The 27,951-nt window shown below is 51.1% G+C and overlaps 1 protein-coding gene across 10 annotated transcripts in view; it reads right to left on the reverse strand.

The window, feature by feature from the left end:
- The window catches only part of LOC122373389 (cAMP-specific 3',5'-cyclic phosphodiesterase, isoforms N/G-like), a 140,437-nt gene that overhangs the window by 95,715 nt on the left and 16,771 nt on the right, over positions 1 to 27,951 (reverse strand). For 2 of the 10 annotated variants that reach the window (XM_043351489.1, XM_043351461.1), the window contains exon 1: positions 12,112 to 12,580. The exons of 4 other annotated variants lie outside the window; for them this stretch is intronic. In XM_043351489.1, the coding sequence (XP_043207424.1) occupies positions 12,112 to 12,269 (158 nt within the window). In that variant the 5' untranslated portion in view covers positions 12,270 to 12,580. Of the gene's footprint in view, positions 1 to 12,111; positions 13,422 to 24,823; positions 25,199 to 27,951 lie in introns of those variants that run through there. 4 more of the 10 variants (XM_043351498.1, XM_043351478.1, XM_043351442.1 and 1 more) reach the window with 4 other exon arrangements.

Consider the following 27,951-nt stretch of genomic DNA (forward strand, 5'->3'; position numbering starts at 1 on the left):
ATCCCGATATAAAAATAGCCACTCCTATGCTAAATATAGCCCACCAAAACAATGAATAAATGGTCCATGCACTCCACCGGACAATGGACATCAGCCGAAAAGACGCAGTGTCTGTCGTAATAATTACCTGCCCTGGCATATCCCGTGTCACATTAAGGCTAATTATAGCCGTACGTCGCTATTTTTGACAGCGACGTGCTGTCCTGGTATCACACCAAACCCGCGTTGACATATGGCCTGTTAAGTAATGTTTTACGCAGCGACATATGTTGGACAATCGCCATTTTGTGAACATGCACAGTCCAAAATAGACTACGGGCACGTCCCCGTTAGTGTACAGGAGACGATAAGCTATTTCAGCAGTGGTCCACTAGGTTATATACATATGCTCCTGCGCGCATGGTGATCTATTTTAAATGAGACGCCACATAGTGCATGCAGCGATTGTCTAAGCTATACATTGCGTGTGGTAACTTGCCGAAAAAGTAACTTACTGGTGAGGTGAGATGAGAATACAGGTTTGAATAAAGCATGCTTCATGCATGTCTGAGGCACCTTTCACGTATTGACAACCTCTGGGAGTCATTCGTCAAAAGAAAGCCGGTAATAAATTTACACGTATGAAATTGTGAAGAGTCTGGACTCAAATCAAAATAGGAACTTCCCCAAAACAAACCTCTGAAGAAAAAAAACAACAACAAAGCACCATGAAATATGACGATAGCGAGAAAGCAGAGCCGCTGCAACAACAATGCAATATCGTCACAAGAGACTTTAATTGATGGAAATGAGAAAGTTCCCTTACCAGCCTCAGTATGAATTCTTGGTAGGATTTGACATGTAACATGCCAAGCTGCATAAGCATGACAACATCTCGAGACTGAACATTTAGATAAACATAATTGCCATCAGTAAAGCATCACAAATTTTCATTAAATCCATGGATAACTGAGAAACTTTGGATTTGTGTTATGTGCCAGTTTTGAATGACACACTCGCGATTATGCATCATGCAGCCAACTCAATTTTCGTTCCTGTTGATAACGACACCCATTGGAATATTGACAGAATGCAGTATCGTTATGTTTTCCGCCAACGCCGCCCACATTTTAGTGCCCCCGGTGGACCACATTGGCAGCCGACAATCAGGCTGACTGGCCGCCAGTCATTCTGCCGCACAGGGCTGTCGTATTCGAGTGGCAGCCCAATCCCTCAGCATACAGAGGAAACCCTTCAGCCACCTATTGAAGCGGACCGCAGGCAGCCAGAGGTGACTCAAAGCACACTGACAGGAGGGCGAGCGGTCCATTTTCAGCAGAAAAGGTTAGCATTATTATAGGAGACGGCAGAAGAGAATAAAATGCAGAGGATAAACTTGCGAGAAAAACGTATAAGATTGACTTTAAGTTTATGTGTCATCTGTACCACGTCGTGAAATACAAAACCATTTCAGGATGATGAAATTGTTTACACTATTTTGGGAAAATAAGCGTTGCGAATGGAACAGTCTTTGTCCTTTAGACTTTGTTTAGTGTGCTTCAAGTCTCAAGCACTCGATGATAAACGCGGTACAGAAGAGCCCCGAGTAACCTGATGTAACAAACTCTGTATAAACAAACAGCATTCCGTCCTATCCATCATAAGTCTAGGGGCGTGAAAGCGGACACAAAGCCAAACGAATGACACCCGGCGACAATGCATTCCTCGCGACGATTATCAACGACTCGAATGGGTGTATTAGCGTGAAGGCACCGGCATACAAATGCACTCACGCCTGATTCCTCGACCATATACTGGCTGCACAAAGCTAAGTACAAGGATAACTGCTTCCTGCTTCACTCAGCACCTCACTTGCCTTCGTCTAAAAATATCACCGTGACCAGCAAACCCCATCAAACCCACCAGAATACACACTTGTAGGTCCACGTGTTTCGGGCCAGGTTCGCAGAACAATGGATTTTAACTGTTCAGGAGCGACGCAGCGGACACGTTTCACCATGGTCTGACGCTGTTCGTGTATTGATTGACCAGCCAGAGGGCTTCTCTGCAGGTCCTTTGGTCTCGTCCCAGGGCTCAGCGGACTACGTCGGACCGGTACTCATTAGATAATGAGATGGGTGGCCGCGGGGTGAGGGGTACGGCGCGACAAGGCCGGACGACCGAGAGTCGAATAACCGGCGGGACAGGGCAGATGAAATATGAAGGGATGGTAGCTGGGACACGGTGGGACGATAGGTGGGACACAGTGGGATGGTAGCTAGGACACGGTGGGACGGTAAGTGGGACGAACACATTGGGCCCGTGTGTGGGACACGGTAGGACGGTATAAGTGAGGTAGGTACGGCAGGATGGTAGGTGGGACACGGTGGGACGGTAGGTGGAACACGGTGGGACGGTAGGTGGGACGAACACAGTGGGCCCGTGGGTGGGACACGGTGGGACGGAAGAAGGGACGCGGTGGGAGGGGACGACCGGTATGACAAGGGGGACGGTCGGAGGTGGTGGGACATAATGGGACGATAGATGGGACACCCACAACGCCGCACAGGGGGCAACCAGTGGGATATGACGGGACGAGTGAGACGCCCGGTGGGACGAGAGGAGCCGCCGGATGAGGGGCAATCTGTGCGGCTGGCCGCCACTGGGTCGGAGTTGTGGTCCCACAGGGACGGCGGCCGCCGCAATGACGCGGAATGAGGGGCACTGCGACACTGTGGAATGTGGAGAGTGTCGCAGTGTAGACTGCGTCACAGAGCGAGCGCACTGCGGACTTATCCTCCCGGGACAGGGATAAATATAAATTACAAGCTTATTTCAGAACAGCAGATGGGAAAAACCAGGGATGCGGAGCCGTGGAAATTTCAGACGGCTCCGGCTCCGGCTCCGGCTCCGGAGAAAAAAATCGGCTCCGGCTCCGGCTCCGGCTCCGGGTGAAATGTCATGGCGGCTCCGGCTCCGGCTCCGGCTCCGAGTAAAATGATCCGGCTCCGGCGGCTCCGGCTCCGGCTTCTACGCAGTACATCCCCTATGCGATCAATTACCTAAATACGAGTGGAAGAAAAAAGGCGATGGGATTGGTACACGTTGCTTCTGTATTTGTATAACAAGGCTAGTTTGAATACCACATTGTTTTACGCCTTGTACTGTCAAACCGAACTAGGTAAATAATTGTTTCCTCTTAAGAAAAGGAGCCGGAGTCGCCCCCTTTTTTGACGGCTCCGGCTCCGGCTCCGGCTCCGGGCTATATTGTTTCACGGCTCCGGCTCCGGCTCCAGCTCCGGGCAAAATATGCCGGCTCCGGCGGCTCCGGCTCCGGCTCCGGCTCCGGCTCCGCATCCCTGGGAAAAACTGTGAAGCATATAAGGGAAAAATAACCAAAAATATAATGCAGAACCGATAGAGGACTTCTGTTTTGAAACAGGAACTAAATATGTATACAGGAGGCCATTGCACAATGCACATTGCACAATGCAGCGACCGAGAGCATAATGCTGACGTGTAAGTTGCGCACAGTGCGTGCCGTGGAAGTTAGAATCCTCTTTGACTTTCGTTTCCGCAGAACAAAGCCAACTTGGAAGCGGAGTTCAATAGTTCATTAGGCCTCCTCACGTACCACGAAGAGCACGCACTTGGCGAAGCTGGACCGGACCTTCCCTTCTTGGCGCTGCAATGGATGGCACCGGTACTTAATCCATACATGCACGCAACTGCACGTCCAACGACAGCCGCACTCATTGGTAATCAATTGGCCTAAAATACACCCAGCCTAAAACACGACAGCCGGCCTTTACGATATGACATACGGAGGAAGTTACCACCAAATACAAAACCACACTACCCGGACCTGGCGCGGCCCCCACGATCACTATCAGCTCTACAAGGCAGTACGAGCGGCAAACCGTAGCCGCGGCCTGCTGCAGCTCGTCCACTGCGGCGGAATACGACACTGCACGACAGTAACGACCGGAGGGTACGACCGTAACGACGGGAGGGTACGACCGACGACGTGCGGCCGGCGCGGCGCGCGGGGGACCCGGCCGGGTGGGTCAGTCGGTACTCACGGGGTCAGATTCTCCGAGCCGGTGACTGGGGGCTGCACATCAGTGGCCATTCCGCGTAAAGGCCGGTCAACACAGGAGGCAACAAAAGAAGCGGCTGCTTGCAGCCCGATCGAGCCCCGACAAGACGAACACACAAACGACACAGATGCTTTTTGGGGAGTTCAGAAACGTCCTTGTGAATGAGTTATAAATAAATCACGCACGACACGCTGGCTACGTTCGACTGAGGTGCACAGCAATGGCACTGCCATGACCCGACTGCGCTAAATCTCGCGGCAATCTAGTGCATCGGGGCACCAGGGTTAACGCCATGATGGCGTCAATAGAGGTAGGCTAACGGCCAAACCACTATTTAACTTGAAGTTTTTGGCATCGGTCTTACGGCAGCAGAAATACCGCCGAGCCCAGGTTCGTCTCGCGCAACGTTAGAAAGTAAATCTCGGGCGCGTCATGTGTTTGTTTATGCCGTGTTTGTGTGGGGTCGGCGGTCTGTTGACGAGTGATGTTTGGTGTTTGCACGCCGAGGGAATGTGTTGCTCCCCTCCCTCAACACCGCGACCAACAAACGCCAGGGCACACGGGCACAGACCTGGTGAAATATCCCCTGCCAAAGTTGTTATCACCGTTCAGGAAGATAAAGCCCTTTGACAGCGTTGGGCTCACTGTTACAACAAGCTAGTACTTGTGTTCGCAACAAAGAAACATAACGTAGGTAATGGAGACGAATACGATACGGTTGAATGAAGCGCTATAAAAGACCGGCTAAGAGATTAAATATGACGTATAGGTAGCCCGAGGAATGAAACCAGAAATCTGCGAGAAGTACCGGATCGGTAAAAGTAAAGGATTTAAAATGACATGCCCTGAGATGTCTAAATTACAATTGAGTGAAGCTTATTTCCACAGCTCTCCTGCACTAAATTGGGTCATGTCGGATAAGTTATAGGTCTCAATTATTCTTTGCGATTGCCGATCACCTTGCGACACATCAAGGATTGTTCGATTTCTCTGTGACGTATTCGCGAAGAAGACATCGGCTGCCCATTCCTTTCGGCTTTGGACATGTCAAATTGAGGATGGAATTATCACAGAAATCAGAAATCGAAATGGAAGTCTCCACCCATGGGTGGAGACTTCTATTTCGCGTCTAGCTAGACGCGTCTATGTCTTAGACGAGTCTAGCTGGACGGCGGCGGCGTTATCTGGCGACAGCTAAATTTAGACGCGTCTGGCTTGGAGGTCTCCGTCCAACAGTTAGACGCCAAGCTAGACGCCAACTTGGACGTCTGCTCAGTTAGACGCCAGTTGGACGCCAGTGGAAGTCTCCGCCCTATATATTTTCTCAGATTATTAAAGGTAAACGCAAGGCCCGTTAGGATGGGTCCATAAAAGAAGGACCGACCACAAGATCAAGGCTATATAACCCATTTATGCCCAGGAATATTGACCATCATGAAAATCGACGAAATCAAAATATGTTATGCTCCTACCAGGGCCTTGCATGGAATCGAAAATAATTTTTGCCTGCAGCAAAAGTTTTTCGAGAAAAACGTAAAAAACATGCGTTGCGAAATCGCAACGAAGGGCACACCGGGCGCCATCAGCGTTGCGAAAACGCAACGACGGGCACATCAGACGGACATAAAGTACACTGAACTGCCGTATATGCTAATATGTTTTGACAAAACATCAATCAACTGTTGACAACTATTGCTTGAAAATGCGGAACCCACATCCGTCTTGCTCTATAACCCGCCTAAGAGCCTCAGTGAGGAAGCATAACTTCATGATTCGCGAACGGGGAGATGGCAACACGGTCATTATCAACCATTTACGTTGTCCATTGCTGTTAATTTAAAGTTGTGGTCGACACGTATCCAGGGTGATGCTTTCTTTTTGGAAGCTGGACAGAGCCATTACCCCCACCTATCAGACCCCACACTGAATACAATTAAACGGAGGATTGGGAGTAAACCAGTGCCTCACGTATGCGCGTATATCCGCAATCATTGTTAACCACCCTCCTAGCAGTAAAGTTAAATTCCATTGCAGGTTAGTCGTATCCACTCTCAGGAAAAAGAAAAAAGGACCGATCCGGCTCTAACAAATTACCCGCGTAAGGCGTAGCGCATCACAACAAATCGACTCCCAGTTTATCATGTTTACACCTAAACCAAAATTTTCATGGCCCCACTCTCAGCGACCTTCACGTGTAACCTCTTTCTCGCGACAATGCCAGGACAGAATGGTGATTCGACGCCAATCCGTCCTTTCCATCTTCAGGATAGTTGAATCCTCCTCCACGCCTCAACCCCCTGTTCCGGGCTGGACCGGCAACGTATATCGCAATCGGGCAGCTCACCTAGGAGCGCGCCTGTAGCCGGGTGCAGTGAGTGCTTGGGAGGGGGGAAGGGGGTGGGTCGTGGCCTGCCCACTGACTGGGCTCAGTCTCCAGTCTACGATTAACCGTGTCCGGTCAGACAAATGTCTCCCTCAATTCCAATAACCCTGCTAGCTCTATAAATGGTCTGGTTAGATAAAAAAAACCTATCAAAGTAAGAAAACAAACGTATACTCTACATCAAGCAGCTTATGAATCTATGCGAGTTATGAATCCTAAAAATTATTATTTTCCCAGGTCCGCCCTCATTACCCCTGCCTAAGGGCTCAGCTACCCCAGAGGGGGGCTATCCCACTATTTGCCGACCCTCAGTTATCTTTTCTAACGTAAATGTTGGTAGTCAGCAGATTCTATCCAGAGAATGGCGATGCCTATCTGTCGCCTGATACCAGAATACATCCCCGTTATTCATTATATATGCACAATGTACATAGTAGATCCAATTTTCAAAGGACCTAACTATCTCTCAGCTCCGTTAGCATCGCCGACCGTTTGATGCATGGGTCCTTTTCCTACCATGCGATTTTCAGATGCATGGGAACACATTGCTTAGTGAACGAACAGCCCGAGGCCGATAATCTGCGAGAGAAAAAGAAAGGAGTGTTTCTGGCTGTTTGAGCCAGCAAATATGAAATGTGTCGCAACATTTTACGTGCGAACGCATCTTGCACTAAACATACCTATACAGTATACACTTCCCTCATGGCATAGGCGGCGGAGCGGGGGGGGGGGGGGGCACCGGGGCACCACGCCCCCTGATTTTGCCATTTTAACATTATCTCTATAGGCGTTGCATGGAAATGGAAATGGAAAGAATGGGACCAAAAGTCGGCAGTGCCCCCCCCCCGTAATTGAAGATGTTCCGCTGCTACAGCCTCATGGCTATAAAATATGAGAGAGAGACAGAGAGAGAGAGAGAGAGAGAGAGAGAGAGAGAGAGAGAGAGAGAGAGAGAGAGAGAGAGAGAGAGAGAGAGAGAGGGAGAGAGAGAGAGAGAGAGAGGAGAGAGAGAGAGAGAGAGAGAGAGAGAGAGAGAGAGAGAGAGAGAGAGAGAGAGAGAGAGAGAGAGAGAGAGAGAGAGAGAGAGAGAGAGAGAGAGAGAGAGAGAGAGAGAGAGAGAGAGAGAGAGAGAGAGAGAGAGAGAGAGAGAGAGAGAGAGAGAGAGAGAGAGAGAGTTGGGGAACGAGGAGGAGAGGGAGGAAGATGGGGGAGAGAAAGAGAGAACCCACAGCGTATCACGAGTGAAGTCTATTGTTGATATTAATACTTCCGCTACCCTGCTAATGTGCCCATCGTTGCGTTTTCGCAACACCGCTGTCTTTCCGATGTGCCCTTCGTTGCGTTCCCGCAACGCGACCGTAGTCATATTTGAAAATAGTCACAAACCCTTTTTGTAGCATTATTTCTTAACAAAATGCATATCTACGCTATTGTAGGGACTCTGCAGAATATGTTTACACAATTTTCATTATGATATTATTAGGCACTTAGCCTACTTATCTTGGTTTTCGTGACGTCATCACTCACAAAACCTTCGACTTCCCTCTGGGAGCTCTAGGCAGTAACTTACCGGCCGCACAGACTTGTAACTGCGTAGCAACATGCGCACAACCATGCTACACACGCTGAAACTTGTCTCATCGGTTAGTCTCTTTTACATACTTCTCAAGCTTCGATCACGTCGACGCTTGCTTGCGTTGCGAAAACGCAACGAAGGGCGTAAATGGGATAAACTAACTACGCGAGCGATTCTATGCCATTATTTTTGTTCATTTGTTTGTTATCGTTTATCGAGTGCCAGTCCTTTATGGTCAATCAATCTCAAAATAAACGTTATCATATAAAATCATGCCATGCTTCGCAGCGGTGGCCCAAACAATGAGTGGCGTCACTAAAACGGTCAGTAGAAGACAAACCCAAACAGACCCATGTGCAAGTGGTCTCGTGCTCATTCAAAGTCGTCCTCAGCGGTCACGTGTCACGTCACGTGACACGGAGGAAGTGATAGCGGCAGAGTCACGGACCAGTCCCACATCACCATCGATCGTCCATACTGATACTTCTCACGGTCCAAAGACCGGCGGCGGTTGGTTAGTGGCTCCGGTCAGCACACTGCATATTGCATAACGTACCCTTGGCCGATTTGGTTTGCTATCCGGTCGTTCTAGGGTCACGCGGGGTCACGGCAGAGGGGTCAGTGCGCTGTTTAGAGTCAAAGCTGTTAGCACAGGGTGGGGTCGTGGAGTGAAACAGATCACACAGGGCAAATCGGCTTAGTCCGCGACTGCTGCGACGATACAGTGTGTGTGGGGCTAGAGCGACCCATGATCTCGCCGAGTGCAGTGATAAGCGGATCGCGTTCAGCCCAGTTAGCGGCCGTGTATGCTGGTACCAGCAGCCCCGATCCGAGTGAAATCTGTGAAATCACCGGCCAGCCCCTGACCCGGTCCATGACCTGATGAGCCCTGCAGGCCCGGCGCCGTAATGATATACCCGTCAGCAGGTGATAGTGGCTGAGTTGAGCGCGGCACTGTTTGTAATGGGAAAATATTGCGGTCAACTGACAGCAATTAAAGCCAGCGTCGAACTTTATACCAGTTCATCAGAACAAGCGCGTCAAACTCGATGATCGCCTAAGGTCATAAAGTTCCTCACAATTTGCCGGTATTACTTTCAGTGCGCATATCAAGGGAATGATGACGGCGTTATGAGTCCTGCGTAGTTGAAGTTTGACGAGCATAAGCCGCGTGATGGCAGACTCAATGCTCTAATACGACACGCTAACCAAATGCCGTAGGAGGCTTCGCCTTCAAATGTAATTATTGTGACACTGAATTGCTGGAAATTCCTGTTAAAAAATAAACATTGAATACGTCCTATCGGCTTCTGTGAAAACGATCCAGCTCAGTTTATACAGCACCACAACGGTATAAAAATTAAGGGGCGTTCCTCTGATCGACTTGCTTCGATAGTTGCATGCTGCAAACGTTTGCAGCATTGGCTAGATATCCGGGTCAATGCACGAGAATGACAATGTCGTGCATGCGATCGAAGGAACATCGGGTGGCCATGTATACTTTTTAGACACTGTTAAAAAGTATCACAGAGTTATTAATCAAGCAGCCAACGTCGTATTACAGCGATATTTCTACTTATCCGTTAAATCAATACCAGCGGTCCGCGGCATCTTTAGGTATGCACCTATCACTTTCATCGCACCCAAAATGATCACTAAAAAGTAAGACATAATCACTTATATACCGTACATTCACAGGGCGTAACATTTCGTAAGACAATCATCGTTTAAAAACGGTGGCGGCATGATTCGGAGCGTGTGCGTGTGTGCCTGCCGCCAGTGCTCTATTCTTCAGCAGGGGTAGGGCGCATTGAGAGTGCGTCTACACGCACACAGACGTTAGGCCACATTGAGAGTGCGTCTACACGCACACAGACCCGTGCGCGGATCCTCATTATCGTCCGACACCGAAAATCACTCTCCATATTTGATATGGAGAGGAGTATGCCAAATATGCCGAGGAGCTCCACGCATGCAGCTTTTGGGCGGCGCTGAGATGGTGTCAAGCATTTGGGAACGGATTGCGTGTCAGCTTACCCACTGAGGAATTCGGCGCGGTCATTAGACAATGCTCGCTGGCGATGCTGGAACTGAGATCCACCCTGGATCCTCTGGCTGTTTACCAGCTCCGTACTGAGGTCTAAGTGCAGTTTGTCAAAGCTCAATAGATTCAGGCGCAACGTCATCGGGAGAGACAGCACACCGGATGCCGCGAATGGGGATCTGTCACGCGATAGTGCCCACCTTAATTAACTGATCGGTTAAGTTCGACGATTAGACAATCAAGACATGTGATTGGGAAGGACATCCGAACATCAAGGATAAGCTCTATTCGAGCTGATCATTTTGAATATGTATTTCATTTGCTTTTACTTTTACGTAACTGAAGTAGTCAGGTACGGCCTAATTTAGAAGGCGTTTGATAGTTAATTCCAAACATTTGTACACCAACTGCTGTTGAACTATGGGGCGCAATCACGTTCCAACCTTGGGGCTGTGTCGGCCGTGCAGGAAGCCCATGGGTTCATCGGATCCACTCATCAGGAGCCGCATGCTTTATGGAAGGCCCACTCGGAGCTGCAAACAGCCTGCATGCCGCCCTCAGCGTCCCAATGCCGTGTTATGTTTCTACCCAGAACAGCGAGAAGGCCAGGAAAGTTTCCTTTGTAGGGACACGGAGGTTGTTATTGAAATTACGCTGGAAGTGGACCGCTGACCAGAACTTTCCCAATGTTTCAACTGTAGTGGAGTCTCATTGATATGTGCATTCTCGAGGTCAGGTGCAGCTATATTCTCGCGTGATGGAAACCTACCGTCACGTAAGCGCATTCCTTGAAGTCGGAACGCATCAAGGTTGTCTGCCAAAACTAGCCAGACCCCTAGGAATTATTTTCGAGTTTTCCCCATTGCACAGAAGCTTTACGACTACCCCGTCGGCCGCCCCAGCCTTCAACAAAGCACATGGCTGTGTGCCATTGCACGCACGCTCTTGTGCATTTTCGTCGGACGTGAAGCATGTAAACACCGACAAGCTCGAATGTTTTGGCACTGGACTGACATATACGACGCAATAGTCCGCAAATTGCAAGACTCGTGGAAGAAAAACAAATAAATGAAATGTTTTCAGCTATGATTTGGCAAATGTCTCCGATGCTATAACATGAAAAGCGTGCAAGGATTTATTTTAGCTTGATCTGCTACGCAAAGAATGCAGGCCAAGCCAAGCTGTACCTCAACATCCAAAATAACAAAGTTTTTAAGGGCTTGGTTAAATGGGAGGAAAACCAACAACAGCATCAGTTCAGCACGAATTGCGGTGAGCAGGGCACAGCTGGATGCAAGCTCAGTAAAGATTCGCCCCTGTTTTTGCATGACTGTGTTTTTTTTCAATCATCCACATGCAATCCGACAGGAAAGCGACTGCTTTTCTCGCGACCGTTAAGTAGAAATCGTGGAATATTTCTTGCATGCAGGGGTAGACACAAAAACGTTTTCACGGGCATCAATCTACTTTTCTCCGTATCTTCTTTCCCCCTACACTTGGTCGTCACGCTCTTTACAGTAATTCTCCATTCTCCTCAGTCATTTACGTTCAGAATATAGCACATCGGAATAAACAGTTTACATTTCGTAATCGATTTTTCTCCCTCTTCGACTTCCCTTGAACTGGTAACGATTCCGTAACACATTTTTGGCTCCAAAACCTATACCATTGTGTTTGGTCTCCAGAACTGTTCAAGATACAGAAAAAAATAAGTGAGCATTAATGGATTTGGTGGAGTAAATCCTTTTCTGCATGTTTCATTTTTAAATGAAGGGCTTTTACAGCAGTTTTTTGCCTTATTTGCAGTTTTTCAGTTTTTCTTTGGTCGGCATTTCATAACATCATTTTATGGCATTTTATGACTTCATGTCAGACATTGGGAAGAAAACATGGTTGTTAGGGAGAAATGGACACTACATCATCCACATATTTCTATCCCAAAGGCTTTCCCACATTCCATGACAAGGCCCACCCCAAACTTGTCTCCTGGAAGCTCCGCCCCTGTCTGCTCTAGGCCACGCCCACTCACGGTCTGCCGATGATCTGCGGCAGGCTGAGGGTCTTCCGAAACCGTTTTCGTTTCTCGAGCAGCAGCTGGGCGTAGTTGATGGGCTGTGCTGCCGGGAACGGTGTCTCGGCCGTGTCGGCCTCGCTGGCAGTGTCCTCGCGCTCCTCAATGGTCCTCATGGCGCCGCCCGGAGGGCTCGCGCAGGCCCCCCGTCGGCCGAGACTGGCGCTAGCCGTGACGCCGGTCACGAGTTCCTCCACCACAGACCTGGCCGTGTCGCCGCGTCACGGGAGGTCACGGGCACGTCAAGAGTCACCGACAGCTAGATAGGTCGACTGGCTACCTCAAACCTCCTCGAGTTCCTGACTGGTCAGATTGAGTCTGATGTGCCCGGGGGGTGATGATCACGGCACGCGGGCGGTACGGACGGCGCTCGGGCGGCCTGCGGGCGGGTTCGCGCGTCACTGCGCTCCGGCTCACCGCGGGACTACGACTGGCGGCCGGTCGTGCACGCCGTGCCGCCCCGGCCACCCGCCGGCTGCCTCCGTCCGGTCCCCGGCCCTGTCCGGCTACGGTCGTCCACTCGCCGCAGCGCCGCCCAGAGGGTACCCTCCACCGCCGAGGGCCGGCTGGGTGGACAACAGATGGTCACCACACCACCAAGTGGTTTTCTTTCACACCAACAGCTGTGTTATCACGTTATCACACCAAATAGATGCAAATATCAACCACAAATCACACTGCGGGCACTCCAAAGGCACTCTTGCACTTCCCTGACACTCGGCTCTCCGTTCGCCCAACACTCAGCAGCACTGGAGTGTTGTTTCCCCACAAACCTCTCACAGCAGTCGTCACATTCTCCCTGCACTGAAGGCACTCGAGATTCACCACTCGCTGCGACTTTTACACCACGGACTGGGTGGCAGGCTGGGAGCCGCACACTTAGCTCAACTTCTCGCAACACCACTCGGCACCAGTTAGTGCTACTGCTGGCCTCCTCTTTCCTGCACCTTCTCACCACTGGCGCAGCAGCACCACTGCTCACCTCCTCTCACCGAGCTCCTCTCACCTCCTCTCACAGCGCGCCAGCCACCGCGGCAGCGCTCCGATCACTAGAGAGACCTGTAGTTTATAGCTTCCACTGAGTAAACATTTACACAAACCTCGCTCAATGGTCCGAGCCGTCGGCTGCGCTCCGCCCGGCCCCGGCTCACGCACAACACCGCCTTTAGAGGCAGCGCACCTCCACTGCCTGACCCAACTGCCGCGTCGGCACCGTCGACACCGTCGACGGCGTCGCGCCCGGGCAGGCCGACGCCGCGTGCGTCTCTGGCGCGGTCGGCGCGCGGCTTAAACGGCGCACACTCGGCGCCTGTGTTATCGCGGCTGGGAATCGATCGAGACCGGCATACGGCTGGACGGTCGGCGGCGGGCCGAGCACGGCGCTGGGAACACCGGCTACGGCAGGGAGCACCGGCTACGGCAGGGAGCACCGGCTACGGCAGGGAGCACCGGCTACGGCAGGGAGCACCGACCGCGTCCAGGACAGCACACCGGACAGCGGAGCGTCCGGGGAGCACATCCCAGATCATTGAAGTTGCACGTGAGTTCCAGAGAGGTATATGTACTGTAGGATGAAAGAGAATGGATAGAATACAGGATCGAAGAGAGACCCCCAAGACGTCAGGGAAGGCTGCGCCTGTCTGCACCCGATGAGCACCTCTGATTGTGCTAAGGAGCACACCGAACACAGTAGCTCAGAGAGCACACAGAGCCAGGGAGCACGCAGTCTCCAGACCTGGATAAACATAGTTTTTCAGAGATTAATGGGCGACAATGTTTTTTTCCAAGTATGCAGGGACATTGGGATCGTGGAAAAAACATGGCGATCTATTTTGTTTTCAATTTTCAGTTAAATGCAAATTAATTCTGCACATTGCGCACAAGCAGAATGGGCAAGCACTTAAAAATAGCAACTCAAACTTAAACAAAAAGAAACTTTACATTAAATTTAAAAGCACGATTTTGCAAGTATGCAATCAACCTATTATCTACAAAAATAAAGCTTTTGAGGGAGGCGAATAGAGCTATTTCCAAAAGCTATCAAACGAGCAATTTCGTCAAAACAAAATCCGGATGCTGTGACCAAAGAGCAGGCTCCCCGATGTTTCAACATTGAACATGCTGCAATTTTCGCCAGGTCCGATGTTGCCACCATCCTAACAGCCCCATGTATCGCACCGATCTATCGCTGTCCGCCCTGTCCTTCCGGTGCTGCCAGGGGAGGAGCGTTTTATCGATACGTGCCACCGGTGAGGCACTAGCCGTAGACAGCTGACATGTCACCGAGTCGACCCGTCCCCACCCCTGCCCGACGCAATGCGGCGTTTGTATTGTCGGACTCGACGACGGGACCGACGCAGACATGCAGCGACATTCGCGATGGAGCCAATTCAAACTATGGTAGGTCGGTGCCGACGGGCGCGGGCGGCGCGACGGTAGGGGAGGAACAGAGTGGGACCGGGGGCGGGGGTGGGGGCGGGGGCGGAGGCGGCAGTGCGGCACTGATCTGCCGCGGTGGCCCCTCCCTCGGTGTCGCTCGGTGCCGCTGGACCTCTCTGAGGTCAACAGAAGGTCACCGGTGGATTAGCCAAACTCGCGGCGGCAGAGAGCCGTACGCTGGCCGGCTCCTCACGTGCGGCGGAAAGTTGGCGACTGTCCCTCATCATCCCTGAACCGGAAGCAGCGTCCACGGAATATGGACGGATCGAAGCGCTTCAGAAGCTTATCGCCAGCATATTTTTTGATTGGAACTCAGTGAAATGAATGAAATGAAAGAAGCAGGCTTCGCTATGCTCACTACCACAAAATGAAAAGATAATATGCCAAGTACAGAAATAACACCGCAGCCCACTATTCAATTATTAGTCATGTCTGCTATGTTTGAATGTGCGTCACGCCGGCCAAAACTGCGTGGTTAAACAATCTGATGCAATTTCTGATGTCGCAATGAAATGAGTCCGTCATCAGTCCTGTGCGCAAATGTGAGCAACATTTAACGCCATTGTGAAGCATAGCGTACCGTAGGCATTCTCGTATCGCACTGAATCGCCCCAACAACCAAGATCATTGCCAATTTATTTTTAACACTTACTAGCTTAGCCGCATCAGTCAGCATTCACAACTGTTTGACATCTGATATTAGTTTGTTAATTCTTATTTATGAATGGGATGATCCACTAGGGTGATTTCGAAGTATTTTTTTCTGACTATTACGATATTCCGGTAGGTTGGACGCATATTGCAAATGCTAAATTGCAGTAGGTGCATATGATAGACTAGACATCTCTGACTGTTCTAATTTACCCATACAGCCGTCACCGTCCCCGACTTTGCAGCTGCCGGTCGGTGTGGGCACGAGCCGTCCAAGTGGGCCAGCGGTCCGCGGCGCGGGCCAGCCCGTCGGCCATCAATAAAGCACACCGGTGCCGGACCGCAGATCGATGGCCGGCCGTGAGAAAAATCACCGCTGTTCCGCCGAGACCCCCTGCCGTCTGCCCCCCCCCCCCCCCACCGGCGCCACCGGCCCCCGCCGCCGGCTGGCAGGAAATCTAATCACGCATTGCTGAGAAAATACCGGCAATGCATGCGTAATTGCGCTAAGCAGCGCCGTCCGGAAGGCGCAGATATAAAGGGAATTTTCGTCCTGGGTTAGACCGCTTAGATATCATGATTGTAATGCTGGGTTACGCCTACTTAGATATGCCATAGCCTGCAAAAGGAAATCTTTATTTTACCAGTGTTGGGACCAAAGTCCTCCTTAGAGGTCACAGAAGACACCGCTATTCCATAACCTGGGGAGATTATGACATTTCACATTTCAAATTTCACGTCTTGCCATATTTTGTGCACCGCCTTGTGACGCATTCCATCGCAATAAGCCTCAGAGATGTGCCATTCTTGGCCGGATCATTTCGGTATCACTGACAGCAAGTCGAATGGATAACAGCCGTTCTGACGCAACTCCGGCCCTATTAGCTAAATGCGTTCACTGACAAATAGCGATCGCTAAAGACCGGTGTCCGCAGTTCCGGCTTACCAAGCTCTGTAATGCGATCAAATGAGGCATGGAATGCGATTTTCTGGAAGCACATTGAGGACTGTCTAAGCGTACGTATTGTGCAAAGGATGTTGTTTTTATCGTGTACGTACCCAGGATAGGATGCAAGTTTGAACACTGAACAAAAATATCTATAATGAATGTTTTTTTTATACATATGTAACATAGCGCAACGGAACAGTGAACAAGGTGAAAGGAGCGTCATAGATGTTCCGTGCGTATACCCCATGTTTTCCCCCATCCGTACCGTACCACAGGCAGATAGGTAAAATGTACCGTAACAGAAAGCCAATATTTAACGTCCATATACTGAATGGGCATCGAATCATCGTGCAATCGTTGGTTTATAAACAATGTCTCCCTACACGACCATCATTCACGATCATATCAGCAATGGGTGACTGATCAACTATGCAAACGTGGCTTCTTCCTAAGGGCGTAGCGTGGACAAGAAGAACGATGAAGGTGGGAATGTGGAACAAGAAAGCAAAAATTGCATGTCTCGCGGTGACGTCTAAGCAATGTTCTGTTGTATTTATTGTTCCTTGCATTGGTAATCTAGACCAGTCTATTATTGCAAGGATAACATCCGGCTACTTGGAATATAATGCTAAACATGACTAACAATGCATCGACACCAGTTCCTACGTAACAAAAAACATTTCCGTGAAACCGGCACTGCGAAGAAACAGCGGGTTGCGGAGTCGGCTCGCACCCCACGCGGGGCCGCTCCAATTGTCGCCCGGCGCGGCAGCCCGCCCCGGTACCGCCGCCCGCTCTGTCAGCCTGTCTTTTGTCACGACCCCGGGGGCCCCTGGCAGTGACGTCATCACGACGTCGCGAGGAGCTGCCATATAAACACAGCGCGAGCTCTGTAGTATTCAAACGGGCCGAGGAATTTTTAGCGGCTCGTCACGGGTGGTACATGGTGTGAAATGGCGTCGTTTCTGGGAGATTGTTATCCTATCAGTTTGTAGATGAATGTCACAACTGGGCGATGGAAGATGGTCCTGGATTGTTTGAACTCATAAACATACTTGTTAAATGAGTGCAAATGTCCGTGAAGCAGTGTGCTAGGCATATTTTGAAATGTTGCATATTTGTGTACCTACTGTTGACATGATCATCTTAGCAGAATGTTAAATTGCATTCTCAGCGATGGAGCGTTTTCATGGATTGCTGATACGGTCGTCGTTTCGACCAAATATACAAAATAAAACTTCCTCATGGGCTATTCATAGGAGGTAAGAATGTGGGCCGTTTCCGAACCAATTCAATCACGCCGGGGTATCGACACACTTGTCACAATACCAGCGCCAATGAAACAGCAGACGTTTCCGAGTTCAACCGTTCTGTCGATCCCGGCTCTTTAAAACAGGCCGTCCCGCCCTGACGTGGCCGCGACCCGTGACCCTCGGCGGCGGACATTGGACCGTCCTCGGCAGCGGGGACATCGCTGCGCGATGACCGTGGCGCCTGTCAGCACCAGACCGACCCACTAAAACGGCAATGCAGAGCAGCCTGACTGCCGAGCGGCTCGCTATAAACGGGCCGACTGGCGCCCGGCAGGCCGCCCCCCCCCCCCCTCAGCCACGTGCGGCGCAGATGAACCGGCCGCCGATCCATCGAGGCCGACAGAGGCCGTTCCAACTTGGCCCATCGGCAGCCCGGCGCCGAGCCGGCATGGTGGACTTGATCGGACTCATTGGCAAGGCGAACGGACAACTTCATCCTGCAGCTACTTCAGTGGGATGCATGAAACTCAACCTTAAAATCACCTGCCCTCATCTGATGCCATATATCATCATCCAAATAAATTCCTCACTATACGCAATATCCCGTTTTCTTACTCATGCCTAACGTTCTGAGCATCATTTTTAAACGTTTGTACCACTGCACAAATTTTAACAACATAAATCACCATCCCAATTTCCCTTCCACGGGTCAAGCCTCAAACCCTGAGTACTTTCATCCGCGGCTCTCCCCCGACCGACCAGCGCCGGTATCGGCGCCGCCCCTCCTGTGGTGAGGCACGGCAGTCGTAAATGTCGACACAAGTGCCCCTGCAGCGCCCAAATTGGACAGCACGACCAGAAATCCGGCAGGGACAAAGTTGGCCGGCCGCGGTGGGATAGAGAGGGTGGAAGGATAGGTAATGTCGGTGAGAGAAGAGCGGGAATAGAGGTGGGAGAGAGAAGAACGAGAATGGAGGCGGGAGATACAGAGTGTGAGGGGAGTTGAGGCAGCACTTTGAGTCAATAGACTGAGAGAAAGAGGAAGAGGAAAGTTAGGGGAGAGCGAGAGAGAGAGAGAGATAGAGAGAGAGAGAGAGAGAGAGAGAGAGAGAGAGAGGGAGAGGGAGAGGGAGAGGAAGAGGGAAGAGAAAGAATGAATCAAAAGAGCCATGCAGTTGTATGCAAGCCAGCCAGATAACAAAACATTACTTGGATCACAGACACAACACCACGCAGCATCTGGGCGCCTTCGAACGAACCCTTTACCCTCACCAATTGAGGACTCGGGACTGGAGTTCAGACACCGCAACCTGTCATCCCAAAACTTCCCAGCTCACTGGCGCAAACGTGAAAAGTCGGGGAGCCACCGCGTTCGCTAGCAGCCAGTTTAAGATACATCAGATTACACCGTCAGATTACAACTTAGATACACGAACCTTTCCATTTTTTTCGCAGCCTGGTGATCCTCTCTGCACACACACCTGCAAGGAATCATGTCGGCTGGGAAGGTCCGAGTGTAATACCAATCCAGCAGGCAGCTGAATATTTTCATCCTGGTGCGTAACCTGCAAGATCGGACCAATTTCCCACTCTGGTATGGCTTATTTTGATCGCGAGGCCGTATCTGTTTACCGATCGTGTCTGCTGACGTACGAGGGCCCTAATCGCTTCCTGTGATTACGTCATCTATCGATTTAGGCCATTAGAAACGTTCGGTGCCGCCAACGGTTCTCAACGTAAGCCCAGACGGGCGCAGCGGTAGAGGCATGCCAGTGCCAACAGCAGGACGACCAAACTGATGCTGCTTCTCAAGCAGCTTGAACCATCTGTAATGGAATGCAACGAGAGTATATTTTAACCCACCCGTGACTTTTGTGATGATGGGCGGGTGGTTTGACCTCCATTTGACCCCAATGCAACCCCTCTGTAACCTTCCCGTGATCGAACCGCACCTCATCTAAGCGTCCGGTCTCACCTCGACCCATCACAATGCACCAGACAAAGAGGCTGCCCTGCAGTGGTCGGCACGCTTTGGTGCGGCATGACGAATCCATCCGACAGCACGCAACCGCCGCACCCCTCAGTGTCGGCCCCCACCCCCACCCCCATCCCCCCACAGCCCCCCTCGCAGGCTGACCCAAAAAACACGGTCACGCCAGCCGAAAATCGTCCATAGTGCTGAGCACCGCTCGCACGCAAACAGCGCAGTATCGCACCGGGTAACGACTGCAACAGTATGGCGTCACCAGCGCGATATCGCCCCACTTTTATAGACAGTTAATTAAATGTCCCCAAAGCCTCGTAGCATTCCAGGAAAACGTTGACGTAAGGACAGCTCCAGCGCTAAAATTCGAGCACGGCGGACGCTCCCACGTCCGCACAACGAACAGATCCGTAGGCGGAGCGAAATCAAAACAACGCCATTTTTCGTTTCGCCTGCACCATCAAAACAACGTGTGCCGAGGCGCGGGTACTTAGCATGCTGGGGCGTGCCTCGCGATGGCCCGCTGCTGATTGCAGAGTCGGCTGCCGGTGCTGACGGATCCGGCCTTGTCTGCAGAGGTACTGCAGATCTGCACAGGTGTGTCGGCTCCCAGAGAAATGCGTCTCTGAACATCAGATGAAAACGGGAACACGCAGACTCAACATCTGGGATTTTCTCGGTCTCGTGCTCGGATAAATGTCACTGCAGATACAACAGGTGCGGGTTTCAGAAGCCACGAGATCACCAATTTCAGGAATGCATGATGTACCATCGGCCTTCTGTGGATTGTAATGAAAGTAAAAATGTCTAAAACATGTGCTATATCAAGTGCGGGTTTCCCAAATCATTAGATTCGAGAAGACGAGGAGGGCAGGTTCTTATGTCACCAAGAGTCGAATTGGAGATGGAGGCCAAATAAAAGATGATTACACACGAGCGTGTGAAAGAAGTCATTTGGTAAAAGAGACCTAAGCCGACAAGCTATTAGTTCATAAATCATAGGATTCCCGGTACAAGTAGGGGTGTTTTTTGCGATACGTTTTCTCAGTTCCTGGAGAGCCTAGATCAAGTGCGTTCAGTCTGATCTTTCAGACCACGTGATCTGCCAGGAAACAGTGAAACTAAGGACATTATGTTGGACATCTGAAGTGCACTCGATAAAATTCATCGTGACCATGGCCCAATACCTAAAATAGAAACATTGGACAGGCAAACAGCTGCTTAGGTATCACTTCCCGAATCGTTGGGCTTATCTGGCTACACCATTACAATAAATTTGCAACCTGTATTTCATTAACATGACTACAAGTTCAGATTTCTTTGCCGTGCAGTGATGAAGAGAAGCGACAGTACACAAGGCTCTACCGACCTCAAACAAAATAGGGAAAACATCTCACATGGCCTTCTCATAAAACGAGACATCAAGGAAGCGGATTGTGGCGCACCCTCCTTCCCGCCAGAGAGGTGTCAAAAATCAACAATTAGTCTCACCCTGACACTTGGCGACGACAAAAGTGCAACGCGGATTTGTCGTCTTTGTAGTGGCGACCTAAAACGCAGAAGAAACTGGAAACGTTCACTTTCCTAATAACAAGCCTAAGCGAAGAGTGGCTTATCGGCTTTAGATCAGTGCTATCGGGATCAGGGCGGCCTGCCATGGCCACAACATCGCCACTGCAGGACAGGAAAACCTGGCCACCGATTCACGGATAACATCGTCGGCACTGTGAGCGCCGTGTTCGGTGGACACGAACAGGCCCCCGAGTGCAGCCGCGGCGGCCAGATGCCGCCACCGGTTCGCAGTAACAAAATACAGTCATTAGTGCCGTGATATCAGCGAGATGGCCGTAGCGAGAACGACCTCAGCATGACTTTCATCCTCCAGAGCGCCAGTGTCCGACGGAACGGCAAAGGCATGACGAGTTAACGCAAACACTCGGCCTTTACGAGGCCGTTCTGAAGTCGTGCACATATTCAGTACCGAGGCCACAGTCCAGCAGTCACTGAGAACAGCAGCCCTCTTCTCGAAGCGACAGTCTCAGTTGTTTGGCTTCTTTACCGACATGGACGCTGTAATCTGTCCAAACAACTGGTCTGGGTGCGACCGGCGATCTAAAACGGGCTGCCAGGGGCAGGGCATGCCACGACTCGGGACGGGATGGCGGCTGGCCTCGAGTACTGTCAGGTCGGCCCTAACGTCGGCCGCCGCTGTCAGCTCGGTCCCAACGTCGGCCGCTGTCGGGGCGGGTCGCTCTAATGGTGTATGTCAGTAGAGGACCGTCCCTCTGTCAGATAGGCCGGCGAATAGCGGATCGTAATGTCTGTCGGTGACACTGAGCGGTGAACCCGGCCAGTAAGGGCCATATTTCACAGCCGTGTCCACATATCATCCCGCCCGAATGCCCCGGGAGACCTAAATTCCACCGACCGTACCACAAACACTCTGTAATTAGCCCCAGCGGCGGCCGACATCCACTGCTTCCGCTGGTCGTGCCGGAGTGAACCACACCTAACTCGCTCGTGTCACGTCTTTCTCTATGTACACTCGGGGGCAGATTGATGTTCCACCACTCCCTACCCATCGGGCGATCCCATGGCTCAGCACTGGCTGCTGCCAGTGTTGCCTGCCCTCAGCACTGCTCAACACTGCCTGCCAGTGCCAGTGCTGCCAGTGCTGCCACTGACAGCAGCCAGTTTTGAGCCATGGGAGCCCGATGGGTAGGGAGTGGTGGAACATCAATCTGCCCCCGAGTGTACCTCGACGCTCATCCCATAGTCACGCAGAAGAGAGCCGCTGCGTGGCAGCTCACGCCCGGCCGCGCTGTGCACCGGAATCAGACTGCACATTTTGCATTTGCACTGCGCAGCGCTGCACAAGTGCATTGAAAAGCATACGAGAAGGCGGATGCGTGTGTGATAACACGGACACCGCTCGCTCAGGTTTCCGACAGTAAAGAGGCGAAATACTTCGAGCGAGGATAGAGAGGAGTGGCGGTGGAGACGCTAGGAGACGCCAGACGGTTTGACGTCAAAAACAACTAAACAACGCTGACGAGACTGATTGAGATGGGCGGAGAATCCACAAGCTGAGAACGTCAATCGAACAAAACCAGACATGGTCGGACAAGAAATGGAGATGAGAATAGATGAATCAGACGGAAATGTAAATCTAAGTATAGCACATGCCAGTGAGAAAAAATAACTATGCCGGAAAGCATAATCATTGATAAATGAGTAATGTTATCAAGAAATATCAGCTATAAATGCAAGCGAAAAAGTCCAAAGAAACCATAAAGTCGACGTTACCACGGAAACCTCTACAGCACCCCAACCGCTCAGCAGTCGGCCATTCTGCCTCTATCGTCTCCGTTGCGCCGTTTACGGCCCCTCCCCTCCCCCTCCCCGGTGGGGAAGGTGAGGGGCGGGATTCGCCTGCGGCAGTGCAGAGCGCAGCAGAATGGAGCGCACCGCCACCTCCGACGGTCGTCGGCGTCGCACGCGACGCCATCGGTAATCTTTACGTACAACCGCACGTCGGACAGGGGCCGAGGAGCCCGTGCGCCCTGCGGAATAATCAACACCACCGGGACCGGCCCGGGACGGACGGAACGGACGGCCGGACGGCCGGACGGGAGGCAGCGGTTCTCTCCCCCGGACAGCTCGGACGTCGCGTGACGTCACTAGACCGACAGTGATGACGTCACGAGTCCGATTGGAAGTGCAGAGGCGACGGGAGGGGCGTGTTTTACAATCGATCGGCTGCTGAGTCTGGGGTGAGGATTATCGGCGAGTAAGGATGACGGAAGACGCTTTTAGCCGGCGGGCTCCAACCGAGGAAACAGGTGGCCATTGAGGTGTAATGCAAAACTTGTGTACGCTTCAGAGCTAATAATGGAATAGGTTGGCATTGAAGCGTGAATGAACGTAGCTTTAAGAGTGTAAGCTCATTTGGTCTATAAGAAGGATTGAGCTAGGTATTATTACATAAAAAATGCAAGCCCTAAAAAGGGTAGGCATATAAAATGTGTCCAAAGACCTATCAATAACAAAAAAAAAGAATAAATAAATAAATAAATAAAGAAGACGGAACGCCACTTGATCCAATGATAAATCACCTGCCAATTAAACGAAACATTAAGCATCTCTTAAAAACCTGTCAACTGTCAAGCGTCACAAAACAAATGTGAATACCGGGGAGTACATCTGCTCCATCAAAATAACTACTCGACGAACAGCATATTAACTTGCACTCTCCGAACCGCGCTCACAAATAAAGCAAAATAAAAATCAAGCCGCGGCCGGCGCGGCGGCGGCTCCTGCGGGCTCATCTGAGCGGCGTCGGCCGTGTCCCCGGCTGGTAATCCTCGCCAAACACGGCCGCTCGGCTGCCGTGGCCGAGCTATCTGTCCATCTCTGGGTGCGGACCAGCTGGCCAGCGGAGCCGCCTCGCCCGCAGGTGGCGACAGGTCGGTGGGAGTCCCTCGGCTCCTCCCAGAGCTGAGAGGAGAGACATGCGGGCGGGCCGCGCTGCTGCCAACTGACCGACGGAGCAGCCGGGGGACGCGCCCAGCACCGCCAGACACCCGAGTATGCACCGTGACGGCGTCTGTCAGCGGGCGAGACACCGCGTCGGGCTGGAGACACGGGCCGCCGGCAGGCTCAAGATGGCGACAGAGATCTGACTCTGTGACCCGACAGCGGCTTGGGAGTACCCAGGTAAGACAATCCAACCGTGCAATTGAACCCAAGCATCTGACAATGACCACGTATTGCACCGACAGTGCTCCCAAAGTGACCCTCAAACGGTCCGACACCACCCTGACACCCTATGACACTGATGTGACCCGACACTAAAGTGACACCAGACTGACACACCAAGTTCACTCCCGTCCTGCAATGTCAAGCCAAACCAGCCAGCCCGCACGCGTGTGCTAGCACGGTAAGCCTTTTCCTGCGCCGGGGGGATCGTTGGGCAATCCAGAGCAAGGGCGTCTGGCAGCGGTCGAAAGGATTGGGCAAGATTATGTCGGCGATAGCGGCATCCTCGTCATTTGCACGCGGCGTGTGGACAGTGCGGGCGATAAGCCACTCGATCCGTTCGCACACTGTCGCAGTTTGATGCAGTGATGACCCCAGATAGCGTGTAACAATGTGTGGAACATGATATAGTAGTCCATACGGGCTTTGTGTCAAACTGACTACGGACATTGTTAGCGAGTGTTTGCTCGGTTTTAGAGAGGTCAGAGGACTTAGTCAGGTTCAATTAAATGGAAATGAGGTGAGTAGTAGTATGACAGTGAATAAGCGAAGAGATAAAACGATTGAAATCATTATGTAACGAGGTAGTATGAAAGCCGGACATCTACAAAACATTCACAGACATTCAGCACCTACCGAAGGACCTTCAGGTGTCTCCCTCGCCTGTTGAGAGCGCCCAGACTGGGCAGGCTGTGCACTTTGGGCATGCCGCGTACGGCGGAGCCGGAGCGTCCCTCGCCCTTCATGCTGCACCTGATCTGGCACCACTGGCAACTGACGGGCCCTGAGCCGGAACCCCGCGGTGGCGGTGGTGGCGGCGGCGATGGCACCGGCCCAGGTCGCTCCGAGAGCACCGCCAACTGAGCTGTCGACCTCAAACCGCTCCGGACACGGTCTAAGGACAGTACGCAGCGGGGGGTGGCCCGTGGCGCCCCGATAGCGGCCAGGTGCGTCTCCTGACCAGGGGAGGGGCGGCGGTCACGGCCAGCACCCCTCCCCTCCTCCGCCGGCCATCCTGACGTCACAGGACAGATTAGGATCGGCTCGTGCTAATGGAGAGCGATGGCGGCAGCGGGGAGTCGGCCCAGGCGGCCGTGCCAAAACGTCCACTGATAACGACCTCAGCGCCCCCTGATCAGAAGTCGAGAGAAACCGCAGCGCCACCTACGACACCTTCAATGCAGTTTGTCCTACAGATGGCGCTGCAGGTCGCCATGAGCGGTTCTTCAGCACCGTTGCACTTGCAATAGCGCATAATTCATTGTGATGTTGCACGCGAAGCAATGTGTCATCTGCTCGCTAGCCAGTTTCCTCTCATTGTAACGTCACGATAATATTCCCATGAGTTCACTACGACTGCTCTTTTGACGCAGCACGTCCAGTACGCAGCGAACGATCCGGAGTTCCCAAAACATGACCTTTTGGACCTGTTACACTTACAATCGCAGCTCGTAAATCTTACAGGAGGAAAACTGGAGACGCCAACTGCCCCAAATCTAAAACCGAACCAGTAAACGGTGATAATCTTCCCAAAACCGCAATGTTTTCATTGGATGTCACATAATTAAATACCTACAATAATTAAATACATGTACATGCCTACTAAAGATAAGAAAAGGGGTCGGCTTCGTTCTCGCAAAACGCTATCGACGAGACTGCAAAATAGTTTGGCTCATATGGCCGGCTGTACTGCATGCGCTTTCACGTGTAATTAACCCTCGCCCATGTAGGGGGGGGGGGGGTTGGTGCAACCCCCCCTGAGGTTTTTCTTAGCTACACGCCGAACCGTTTCAGATAGCCTGCTCAAATTTTCAGTACCCTATGGGGCATCCTTTGCGCAACTTTTGGTAAAAAAAAAAATTGTCAAGGTCATGTCAGGTCACGAAGTTATGACGTCATAAAGGGAACAACCTCCGGCCAGATTTACGCTAAATTGGAGATTGCTTCACATTGGTATAAATGCCGACTGACCTGACACACTGATGGATTGTTTTAGAATCATAACTGGCTGATTTGACATTGGCACAATGTCCGTTGACCTTTTCAAGGTTACTAAAGGTCAAGGTCAGGTCAGTGACCTCGGTTGACCTGTAATGACTTCTTGCACTTGTATGCCTTTTCGGGGTATTTTGATGCCCTGAATTCGAATTTGCTATCCATTTCAGGCATCTCCGGTTGTTTCTTGTAGTTCATTTTGGGTCAGGGTCAGGTCAGTGACGTCACACGCCTGACGTGACCCAATGCACAAATGACCTTGCAGTCTTCCGATGCTCCCAACGCATCATTTTTAGAGTTATGACATCGAAATATACACCAAACGATAGAGAATTGATCAAGGAGCACGATAGTGAAGGTTTCAAGTCGATATCTCTTACCGTTTTGCCGCAATCGGCGCGGAAATATGAAAAAGTTAGATTTTTCCGAAAATTTGACCTTTGACCGGTCATAAGTAGGTCAAATGTTGACCTAGGACCAAAAAATATACCAGCAATCGCGAGATCTCGTTGAGAGCAATCCGTTGGTCTTTTCCGCTAAGCTCTACGACGCTCGGTTTTCAAACGCCAGGGGGGTCGCACCAACCCCCCCTGCATGGGCGAAGGTGGCAAAACACCGTTTACGGGCGAGGGTTAAAGGAATTAAAGAATTAAGGTAGGAATTAAGGATTTAATTAAGGAATTAAGATTTTTCCTTAAGGATTAAGGAATTAACATTTTTCTTTTTGTATTATGGGAAGCTAGCACTGAAGATGATATATTCGAAACGCGTTTGCGAAGGCTTTCTATCAGTACCTTTATATTTAAAAAAGTTTCACTTATCTAGTCAAGGAATTAAGAATTAAAGGAAAGTACTGGCCTTTTCTGACATCAGGTATTCGTGTAGACTGCAAGCGCATTACTAGCAGATCTGACGTACTAGTGAGAGCGATATGTAGATCAATTAATCATGCCTATTTAGAGAACCTGTTTTTGTTTTGCTCGCTTGGTCATAACAGCTTTGGATGCGGGAACAGCATTTCCGGGACCTTATTTTGTGCCGTGGATGCTCATACACTGGCGTATACGTGTTGATGATTTACCACTGATGAATGGAATAACAAACTATATATGCATTTCATTTGTCCACAACCGTGCAGTGGCCACCCATTAGGGCCTCACATAAATCCTACAAGAACCTACCCTAGCAAACTGCGACCCAGTAAGGCGATGGCCAGTCGCGCTAACAAACTGGAATGATTCCCGGCTATCTGAGAGATTCTAGCATGCCTGATGGACCTCCCTATGCCCGTATTGAGACAATACAGCGTTCGGCATGCCAGACTTATGACGTCGAACACGCTCTATGGCTAATGACGTCAGAACTGACGTCACATACGGGAAACGTCACACTGCGAGGTAATATGCATGTCCTACACAAAAAGCCGGTTCCCTACTTTCATTCAGGGTCGTATGAATCAAGAATCAACATTCACAATTCATGAATAATTCACTACAGTGCGCCCAATCAACAAGTAGCTGCGAGCCCGACGGAGCTTTGACTTAGCTCTTCATACGTGAAGAGCTAAGTATCTCTGGTCAGTGGCCTCAGCAATGAGCAATGCATGTTAAGCGGCCTAGTTCAATTAGGAGCTACATTCTAGTCCGTAACTGGACAGTGGACAGTGGTGAGCACCGAACACGGGGCAGTAGTTTTCCGCAAGGACGCACTGCGGATCCGTCAAGTCAGGCGTGACGTAATATTGTCACATGCAGCATGTCGGAAACTTA

The sequence above is a fragment of the Amphibalanus amphitrite genome, unplaced genomic scaffold (assembly GCF_019059575.1).
Source record: "Amphibalanus amphitrite isolate SeventyFive unplaced genomic scaffold, NRLGWU_Aamphi_draft 000038F_arrow, whole genome shotgun sequence".
NCBI classification, from domain to species: Eukaryota; Metazoa; Arthropoda; class Thecostraca; order Balanomorpha; family Balanidae; genus Amphibalanus; species Amphibalanus amphitrite.